Here is a 10,559-nt window from a genome sequence, read left to right on the forward strand (position 1 = left end):
ATACATGTACATGCATGTACACGTATATACATGTACATGCATGTACACGTATATACATGTACATGCATATACATGTATATGCATGTATGTAAATACATGCATGTACATGTATATGCTTGTATGTACATGTATATGCATATATGTATATACATGTACATGTATGTACATGTTAATGCATACATGTATATACATGTATGTACATATATATACACATATATACATACATATATATACATACAAATACATATATATATACATATGCATACAAATACATATATATATACGATGGTGGCTTACTTACCGCGCTCCACGAGGTGGTTTGTCCTCCCAACTCAATGTCTGTTTTGAAGATGACGTGGAGAATCGACATTTCAGTAGGCTTGATGCTATAAAACAGTATGTCAGTACACACATTTTTTTAACAAATATTGAGTAGCATTTTTACATCAACTCACCTTTATTCCAGGACATCTGACTCCATTAAAAGTTTAAGTTTAACATTTGAAACGCAAAGAATGCCAAATACTACTTAGTAGGGGAAAAAACACTTCGAAGGCCTTGACAGTATGCTTTAAGCAATGGCTTTTTATTTTTATTAAATGACCATGTATAGTAAGGTTATTTTTTAATTAAATGTTTTTTTTTAATAATTGACCATGTATATTAAAGCTTTTTCTTAAAAAAAGACTATGTTAGTAAGGCTATTTCCTTCAAAATTGACCATGTTTAGTAAGGTTTTTTTTTTTAATTACCATGTTTAGTAAAGCTTTTGTAAAAAAAACGATTTGTCACATAAATAAGTTGGTCAGGTAAGATATCAATTAGCAGGCAAAGGTTTTAATTGACCACTTTAATTTTCAAAGCAGTGAATATAAAAAGCAAAATAATCATAAAATAAGTCCAATGTTCTAATAGGTGTAGCTGCAGAGTGAGGAAACACCAAAAGCCTGCAAGGTTGTGCTTCTGTTATGAATTATTATTATTCCTTGGTTGCCATTGGTGGCGACAGACAAGCAATCCACTTCAACTAGGAGGGCTCACTCGCCAATCGGCGTCCCAGTCAAGATGGATTGGGCGTCTATCACCATCAATCGTAAGATAATTAGGAATAAATACACAACAGACAGTAGACGAAGGTTGAAAAGTGTAAAACGGAAGGCGGTGTGTTATCACACTCTGCGGGCTTCACCTTGTGGCAACAATGCTCAACAGCAGCATCAAAAAATACACAACACTGCTCTTATCTGTCGGGTCTCATCATTCCTGGCCTGACTGGCATCATCATGGGTCGAGGATGACGCATCATGTGAGGTGGTCCGGGCATCATCTGCATGGGCGCTGCCATCGGTGGCCGCATTCCTGTTTGTAAACACGACGAAGTTATACAGTCTGCATGTAGTATTTCATGTAAATAGAGCAGGTTGCTCTAAATTGACCTCCCTGAATTAAGAATTTCAAAAAATGCAACTCGAATGAAACTGAAGGGGTCATACCAGGTCCACCGGGCATCATTCCATGAGGTGGAGGTCCCATCATAGGCATCATGGGAGGCCCGGGCATGGGTGGTGTGGGCAGCATGCCTGGACGTGGTGGACCACCTGTGTCCAAGCAAGATAAATAAATGAGACTTTTCATTCCAGACAAATGTGGCCACAAACAATCATGTTCATAGTCGAGTAATCCATAATTATATTTGTGATCAGTCAAGAAAAAGATTAATTTGAAATCATTTTAACTGTAAAAGTGGATTGGAATAAAGTTGACATGTAGAATTAGGAAATTGTCATTATTTTCCAAAGTAAAAAAATAAAACAGTTGGTGTCATATCTACTATTCGATCAATTAAATAAATCTATCATTGCAATTAGAGTAGAATACAGTGCTACTTCGACCTACAATCAGCTCTACCTACGAAATACTCGAAATATGATGACAATTTTGATCGAATAATTCGCCCTAGATACGATCAAAATTTAGAGATGCGACTAAGCCAGGTGGCCCTGGCACTGTCTTGCCGCATCTCTTTCATGTATAAAATGCATCTACGAGCACGGGGCGGACGGTTTGCAGTGCCAATAAACACATTTTAGTACTATTAAACCACTCATTATTTGTTACTTTGTCAACATATGGTGAATTAGAACAAATAAAAATGTTTTTCCAATCCAATATCCTGTTTTTGGTGTTTTTTCAGAGGCTTGGAATAAATTAATTTGTTTTTAGTTCATTTCAATGGGAAACATTCGCTCGAGTTACGAGAAGCTGGACATACAATCTCAGTCCCGGAAAAGGATTAAGAACGTATGAAGAGGTACCACTGTACTTGTTTTCTTTTTTTTTACATTTAAAATACGCAAGTATGACTTGAGTAATATTATAATAAATTAGTTGTGATAGAAACATTGTGGTGCCTTACCAGGAGGGGGACCACCGGTGAATGGCGTGGGGGGTATTTTGCCTTGTTGAAAAGCAGCCGCTGTTGGGAAGCAAAAAAAAAAGGTATTCCATATTTGTTCTAATACAAACATCCCTGACACAAATGGAATCTTGGAGGGCCAATTCCCTTACTGGTTTTGTCGATCAAACTCTGAGCTTGCTCTTCCATCCATTTTTGGTAGTAATCTTTCACATTTTCTTTATGTTTTCTCCCGCTGCAGTGCGTTTTCCTCACCGATGGCTGAAGAAACAGAAACAGTGTATTTAACAGATGTGCAAAATTCATAGATTTTTATGGAAAGCAAGATGTTTAACTTACCGAATCATGTGTCAGATAGGTGTCACAGTAGTCACAGTAAAACCTGTGAAATTACATTACAAAAAATAATTACTCACTTTTCTTCACTATTTATACTCTACTTTCTGAAGCCATTATAGTGTTCAACTCCTCCAGTTTAACTTAACCCAATAGTGCTGAAATTATGCCATACATTGTATGATGATAGGCAGTTAGTTTTTTTAATATATTTACTATTTTACTATAGTGTACGTTTTATTAATTTTGACAAGGTGCCAGTCTAAACGGAGTAATTTGGGCTTTTTTTGCATTCAGGTCGTCTGAAACCACAAAAGATACGTTGCTCTGGTCCAGTCTTAGTACTAATTAAAAACTGAACGTATATTCCAAAAATCTTTAATATCTGATCACACTACGATGAAGCAAGCAAATTATGCACGTCTTAATCAATTCCTATAATATAAAGAATAACGTGTTTCCATTCAATGCCTTTGGAACAAGCTATATTCCAGAAACTAGACGGCGCCGAAACGAAGCTCGAATTTTAAAAAGGGAACCCTTTGATTCATTTTTTCATATGCAAGACTTTACCTTTACTGGTGATAAATATTAATGCCTGTTTATTGAGAGATCGGAGTAATATTATTAAGAATTAGCCCATAAAGAACGTCGACTTACTTCGGCATGTTTCATGAAGATTGGATCCAAAAGCGCCAGCTGTGTTTCGAAAAAAATGTTCCTACTAGAAACGGGTTCTTGCGACATAATGTTCCAGTTGGAATGCAGTGGTAACAGTGATGCTTTGCATCAAGAGAAAATTAATTTTATTTGAAAAATAAATATCCTTTCACGCATACACTCTTGCCTTTTCCAAATTGTTACAAAATTTATATATTATAAATTGGCAAAGGTGGCCTCGCTAGGGAAACATTGTTTTTTTCTTCATTTCACCACTAGTAGTCGCTCTCGACACGTAAACCAATCGCTGCAGAAAAACGAATAGGAAGAAAATTAAAAGATTTCAAAACATTTAACAAATTAAGTGCATATATTTTATAAATGTAAAGAAAATGTTTATAGTAATATATTTAAGTATGCATTGAATTTCTTAGACATTTGAGAGTGGACAAATGAATAAACACAAAAACAATGTGATGTCAGTTATACCCACAAACACACACACTAAAATATTAGTATTAATGACATAAGAGAGAGATGTTATGAAAATGAAAGATGTTCCATTAGAATTTACTGGGGGAAAAGTTTTGTTATGGTAACAAAACAAATGTAAAAGTGTTAGTTCCTAACACCAAAGGATTGGATGCCAATTGCCAACAATGACAGCCAATGAGTTAATGCTCCAGAATGTATTCACTTATTGAGCTTAAGTAACTTGAGAGCCCGCACTCCCTCGACAACGGAGTGCCTTTGTATGGGGGCGTTCTCCTCCATAATGGGGGCCATAATGACCCGCAGGGGATTGTGGGGTCCCTTGTGCGTGTCCGGGTTGACGGTCTTTGCTTGGAAGCGTTGTTGCTTGAGCAGCTGCAACTGTTGATTCTCCTGTTGCAGATGCTCACAGCGCATCTTGAGGAGATCTCCGTGTAGCTGTGCATTGTTGTAGCGCTTCCTCAACTCGGGGAACTCGTACATGGGCGACGGTTCCGCTAGCTGCGTTTCGGAATCTGAGGCGAGTTTTTCGGAAAACCCCAGTTCCTCTTTCTGCATCGCTTCTAAATGGCGACACATCTCCGCCACCTTCAGGAGCCGGGCGCCCTTAGCAATGATCAACTTGAGGCCATTGGCGGCGGCATTGCTGTTTACACTTGCCTTTTTGATCATGACCTGGATGGGGACGCGGTTTTCAGCCATTTGGTTGAGAAGCATGAGGATCTTTGCCTTGGAGTCGTTCCTTGCCTCAGTCAGCTTAGCCAACATGTCAGAGTTGGTTTTCTCGATGGTCCCCAGACGAGACTGAGTCTCAAGAATGGTGTTGTACAGAGCCACACTCTTCTTTGCAGTGGTCAGTGAAACATTTTTCTTGTCTTCCATGCCCTCCACTTTCTCCATATCATAGTAGTAGCGATTATCAGCTTTCTGGTTCTTCAGGACTTTCACATTCAGGTCCAAAAAGCACTCCTCTACCTCAAAGGCTTTTATTTTCTCGTACACCGAGTGGGCCACTATGGGCTCGCTATACAGCATGTGGATAGTCGCCAAGGCTTGCTGGTGGTGACGCTCCAGATGGAGCAGGGTCTCCTCGAAACCAATGCGCGACTGCAGGAAATGAGTAGCCATTTTTTGGCTCAGCAGCTCCAACTTTGTGGCAAAGGCGTCCTGGCCCAGGTCCCATTGCTCCTGTAAAAACTTAAGACGCTTCTTTTGGATGTCACGCAGACGCTCCACATGCTCGTGGTGCACCCGCCACGACTGCGCCGAGAGGCGCTCCATCTTCTGTAAGCTGCATGTGAAGCCTTCCACGGCCCTGTTCAGGTTGGGGTCCCGCCGGTCAAAGGTACGCCGAAGCGCCGTGAGCTCCTCCTTGATCTCCTCGCAGCGGTTGGAGCGCTGGCCCAGGCGATGGGTATCATTCAGTTTGACGACATTGATGGCCGCGTAGTCATCTTCCTTCTTCAGCTTTTCCCTCATGATCTTCGGGCGCAGCAGGGGGTCATCCCCTACGCGTTTGCCCTTTTTACCTTTCTTCTTGGGCATCTTGATTTCCTCACGTGTCCTAAGAATTTGAAGCAAGCGTGAAAATACACTGCAAAAACACAACGATTCTGGATTTGACTAAAAATAGGGGCGTGAAGATGACATCATTGATTAGGGCGATGCATTAGAGGCACAGGTGATGTGTCATTGTCTTAATTAAACATGTGTTCACCTTGCTGATCAAATTCTAAAGGTAAAATAGAGACGTTTTGCAATTATCGGCAGGTACATCATACGGAAATGGCTTTGCATGATCACTTCAAAGTTTGGTCATCAGACAATTAAAGAGCAGCAGCAGATTTCAAAGCTCTTGCAATGTGTAAATTCTTTCAAATTGATCCAGATGATTTTCTTATTGTCTGTTGCTATCTGATTATGTCTTTTATTTGTAAAGCACCATACTACAGACTCATTGAATGATTACTGCGTCAAAGTATCTCAACTGCTTCTGTGACAGGTAGCGATTGGTCAGCAGTTGCAGGAAGTGTGTCGTCTCCTTTATCATTTTTGTGGTTGGAATGTTTTCTTAAATGTTATCCAGAGGAATTTGAAGGTCTCCACAAATGGGCGTATGGATGATGAAGGCGCTTTTTCATCCTGCTCCCTTTCTTCAGTCAGAATTTGGCCTTATTTCAAAGTTTGTTGTAGAATGAAATGACAAGGCAATGAGCGAGAAGTGTCAGTTTCAGAACTTGATACTCCTCATTTGTTTTAGAAATATAAGGCATAGATTACAGCGAAGTCTCCCTCCATACCTGCCACATGCCCAACGCAGAAGGCAACAATTAATTAGCCATTAAGAGACTTCAGTAGTGTTGTGTAACCACTCAAGGAGGAATTAAAAGTCACGCAATAGGGCAATAAAAACACGCAATAGGGGAAACTGAGCAATAGAAAATTAGTAGGACTACTAAATTTACACACAGTCTTGAAACCAATGTGAAATTATTTCTGTACATGTGTGGAAAAGGTACGAATTGCCTTTATTACTAATCAGTCCAAGACGAAACATGTAACGACAATCGGGCAAAATTGGAGCATTTATCCACCATTGCTTACAATTAAAGGCAGAAAAGGCTGAATTTGTATTTGATGTTTCAGAAGAATTATCATGAACAATTAATAAACTAGTTTCCAAGTGTGTCTAGTGGTTTCTACTCTGATTTTCTTGGAATTTTTTAAGGCCCACAATTATAAAAATTGCTGAAAACTGATGCTTCTGTCATCAGTTAAAAATAATTGAAATCAAGACATTTAAATAAGAGGCGCGTAACAAACATTCAAAGAACCACATCCAAACTGAGGCACTTGCGAGATTGCTGAATTTTTCAAGCAATGTTTAAACTCATTTGCTAGCGACCGACACCTCAAGTGCTCTATAATCATATTTTAGCTGCAAATGTGAGGGGTTGGGGGGACTGCATGAAATAACCTAGGAAGGGAAGAGCTGCCTCTTTTAAACCTTATTATAAAACCCTACGGAAGCCATCTTCACTGCTTATTGGTGTGGCTCGTCTCTCAGGAGCCCCAACTTCCTGAGAGCCTCTTTTCTGTCGGCATCCATTCCCGGCACCATCATCACTGTGTACGTCACAGGGTTTGAGGCTTTTGGGGTAACTGCCCGATCCTCTGTGGCTGTTTTGAGTCGCTGTTCTGGACGAGTACTCTCATTTCCATTGTTAGTGAGGCTATGGCATTGCTGCAGATCTCCGGCCTTTAACCTGTTGTGTTGTTCTGGATGAGATAGTGACATAGGCTGTTGGGGGCACCGTGAGTTGTGGTGGAAACTAGCACTGCTATGCAATGCCTTGTTTCGGGGCTCCGGGGCGACCGAAGCTTGGCAAAAAGAGGGGCTTCTTGACGGATTAATGTTCATCCGACTTTTTAAAAATCCATTTACCACAGGTAAATTGGACTTGGGGAGCTCCTCTTGGGGAGCTTGTGGAGTTTTACATTCTTGGTCTTTAAGGAGACCAAGCTTTTTCAGAGCTTCTTGTCTCACGATTTTAGGGTCTGTTGTGTTTTTAATGTTGTATGATGAGTTTGAGGCCAGGCCATCTTCTTTTTCTATCTTCACAGAGACATTTGAAGGAACCCTTTTGGGTTTTGGTGCAACAGGTGGCGGTACTGTCCTAAACTTGTCAGCCAGTGTGACAGATTTGTCAGGCCTGGCCACATTTATGTGATTTGGATCTTCTGTGATGATCGAAGAGGGTTTTACCAAGTCTATGGTGTGATCCACGGTAGGACATAAAGGTGTTTTCTTTGTGGAAGCACTCCTTCGTAGATAAACAAGTGCATCGTAGGATAAAGGTCCTCTTTCACCGTTTTTTATGAAACTGTCTTTAGGTTTGGTTGTAGATGGCATCAGACCGTTAAGCTCAAAAGTAACATGAGGATCAGTAGGCTTCTGGCTAGAGTTGGTGGTAAATGAAACTGACTTCTTCTTTAAATGGATACCTGGTTTTGGGTTTGGTTTAGATTGATGAGAGTTGCTTGCCAGAACAAAAGGCGTTGGTACAAGATAGTTCTGTATGTGTTTATGCTCCACTTTTTCCCTGATTGTTTCCATTGAGTTGTGCTTTCGCAGACCTGTAAGACAATTATATTTGTTAGCACAGGCGGACATAACCGTGGTGAAACTTGGAGCTGCAGGTTTTACAAAAATGCACTGGTTTTTACTGGTGTGTGTTACTAGCGACTTCAGTGCTAAATCTGCATTTGTCGCCAGGTAGATTAGCTCACCACTGAGCTTGGTTTTACTCATGGAGGCTGACAGGTCCGCCAATCTGGAAGCCAGGGTGCTCGGAGTTGGCAAGAGTCCCATTTCTTTATTGGAGATCTCGCGCTCATCCTCGGTGTCCAGTGACTCGATGGTTTCCTCCAAAAACATGAGGCAGGCTTTTTCTTCGGCAGACAAGTGCTCCAGACTATCATCACTCTGTAATGGAACATAATGTCACATTTGAGCCGTCTTTTTTATTCAGCTTCAAAGAAGAAGAAAAAAAAGACAAAACTTACAAAAGCAGAAAGTCCACTGACAACGCTGTCACAGCTGCTCGCATTTTCCATGCCAGCTAACGTTTCCAGTCCAGTCCCATATAGCCAAGTATCACTTTTTGGCATTGTATCAACGTCGAGGCCCCAAAATGGCTCTCACTCTGAAATGGCAAATAGTGGTGACACGTATACATATTTTTCCTCATATTTTTGTGAAGATATGTTAGTTTGACATTGCTCTACACTAAATATATATAAACAACAAAAAAACTATTTACCCTCAATTTATAGGTTCCCAATATTTGGGACATTCTTTGTTTTTTATGTACTATTTTCCTTGTATGTGCTTATTACCCAAGTCAGCAGTCTCAGACCATGTGGGAAAATGATTGCTGGGAAAAATGACCCAGCAGAAAAAAATGTGTTACATTATAATTGAGACTGTAAAAAAATGAATTAATGAATTACTCACTAACTTGTAAGGGGAATGACGGTGCATTGTAGTCGGGTGTGTGTGACAAAGCAGCATCTAAACTGGCATGTGACTCAGATTACAGACCACATACTGCTCCTAATCGTCCTCAGCAGGATCACATTCACCGCCCTCCACACAACCTGTATTATATTACCACTGAATCCACGATAACACTACTAACATTGCGAGCAGACTAACACAAAAGAACATTTGTCCTTTCTGATTTTGCCTACTTTGAGATGCTGGGATGGAAAAGACTGCACTTCATTGTTCACACTAAGTGACCTCCACCTGTCAGGATGTGGACGCAAGATAACATTTTTAAAATGGCACGCAGAGCTTATGCAAATAAGTGGCCTACAGATGAATGATGACTTTTGACGCTATCGTATGGATCAATGATAACACATTTGCCACAAAAACTTACTGATGTACTGAATTTGCCAATATGGGTGATCCTGACAAGACAAAGGCAATAATTAGAATGTAATAGATTGAAATAACTGATTGTATGTGTCATCTACACTGCTAAATAGGTAAGGTGACATAACAAACTTTAGTTAGTGTTAGGTCCTGAAGTTTTCCTGTTAATTAGTCAAGAAAAATCCCTCTTAAGAAATACACCACATAAAGATAATCAGAAAATCATATTGGATTTTTTTTCTAAATCCCCAATTCTTTGATTACAACTAAATACATGTTTTTTTGTGTTTTTCGTAGTGTAGTTCTATGTTTGCAGGAAAAAAATATTACCAACTCATTTCGGGCCGTAATTCATTCAATAAATTAACTAATTAAATATATATATTTTTAAAAGTGTCTTGTTTAAAATGTGCCCAACTTGTCTGAGGTTGTCAGATCAGACATGTAAAAAAATGCAACTTGTTATAAAATAGGAAACAGAGTAGGCCTTTATCATAGGGAAATTTAAACATTATTTTAAATTGAGCTTATCTAAAACGATTATGATATGCAATTATGTCATGTTTGCTATGAGGTTTCTAGTATTAACTAACAAGAGATGTGATACTATGAAGATCAGAGTACACCAAAAACAACAACTTAACCAATTAACGTCATGCCAATTTAATATTGTTTTCATTTGTCCTTACCTGTAGCGTGTAGCTGCCGAGTGTCTACATCTCCAATACGATTAAAAGAGGATTAAACTAAACACAAGCAATGACCTCCTTAATCAAAACATACACCAAATACATGGCTAATAAAAAATGTTAGAATATATTTTGATATATAAATAAAACTGAAACATTTTTGTCTTAAGGTCTGAAATGAGGTTACAAAATATTAAAGTGTAAAGTTATTATTTTATAATTTTTAATATTGATCATAAATGTCTTACCTTTAAGTCGTTTATGCGCCATGATTTTGTCGTTCTTTCGTGCGAAAGTGCTCCTCGGAGTTCGTCTGTGCTCACCTGCAGAAACAACTTTTTTTTTTTACAGGGGCTAAACTGTTAGCCAATCAGAGTGCTCTTTAAAGACGCGTTGTCATGGCAATAAGCCTCAGGTAAGCTCTACCGCATAATGTAGGGTAGTGTTGTTCTCTACTGCCATGCTTTTGTACCAATCTCTAGCCACAATTCCAGAGCTGAGTTGGTTCCAAAGGTTTTCTGGG

The 10,559-nt window shown here is 39.4% G+C and overlaps 3 protein-coding genes across 6 annotated transcripts; all 3 read right to left on the reverse strand.

The window, feature by feature from the left end:
• Positions 1-835: 835 nt before the first annotated feature.
• On the reverse strand, positions 836-3,529 carry snrpc (small nuclear ribonucleoprotein polypeptide C). Its single transcript, XM_077726226.1, has 6 exons — positions 3,413-3,529; positions 2,756-2,798; positions 2,569-2,677; positions 2,417-2,476; positions 1,494-1,598; positions 836-1,359 (listed from the first exon to the last, which is right to left on the reverse strand). The coding sequence occupies exons 1-6, from the start codon at positions 3,418-3,420 to the stop codon at positions 1,241-1,243; spliced, it is 444 nt and encodes a 147-aa protein (XP_077582352.1). The 5' UTR covers positions 3,421-3,529; the 3' UTR covers positions 836-1,240.
• A 12-nt stretch (positions 3,530-3,541) lies between these two features.
• On the reverse strand, positions 3,542-6,275 carry LOC144203025 (dynein regulatory complex subunit 2-like). The gene has a single exon (XM_077726212.1). It carries the CDS (start codon positions 5,447-5,449, stop codon positions 4,106-4,108), a length of 1,344 nt encoding a protein of 447 aa, XP_077582338.1. The 5' UTR covers positions 5,450-6,275; the 3' UTR covers positions 3,542-4,105.
• Positions 6,276-6,415: 140 nt separating this feature from the next.
• On the reverse strand, positions 6,416-10,539 carry LOC144203024 (uncharacterized). Of its 4 annotated transcripts, XM_077726210.1 has the most exons (7): positions 10,285-10,337; positions 10,037-10,093; positions 9,352-9,382; positions 9,158-9,215; positions 8,471-8,610; positions 8,195-8,390; positions 6,416-8,041 (listed from the first exon to the last, which is right to left on the reverse strand). In XM_077726210.1, the coding sequence occupies exons 5-7, from the start codon at positions 8,573-8,575 to the stop codon at positions 6,948-6,950; spliced, it is 1,395 nt and encodes a 464-aa protein (XP_077582336.1). In that variant the 5' UTR covers positions 8,576-8,610; positions 9,158-9,215; positions 9,352-9,382; positions 10,037-10,093; positions 10,285-10,337; the 3' UTR covers positions 6,416-6,947. The 4 variants fall into 4 exon arrangements, with proteins under 4 accessions (XP_077582336.1, XP_077582334.1, XP_077582333.1 ...); XM_077726208.1 differs by lacking the exons at positions 9,158-9,215; positions 9,352-9,382 and having other exon boundaries at positions 10,285-10,363; XM_077726207.1 differs by lacking the exons at positions 9,158-9,215; positions 9,352-9,382; positions 10,037-10,093 and having other exon boundaries at positions 10,285-10,539.
• Between the last annotated feature and the right edge of the window lie 20 nt (positions 10,540-10,559).

This window comes from Stigmatopora nigra, chromosome 10 (genome assembly GCF_051989575.1).
Source record: "Stigmatopora nigra isolate UIUO_SnigA chromosome 10, RoL_Snig_1.1, whole genome shotgun sequence".
Lineage (NCBI taxonomy): Eukaryota > Metazoa > Chordata > Actinopteri > Syngnathiformes > Syngnathidae > Stigmatopora > Stigmatopora nigra.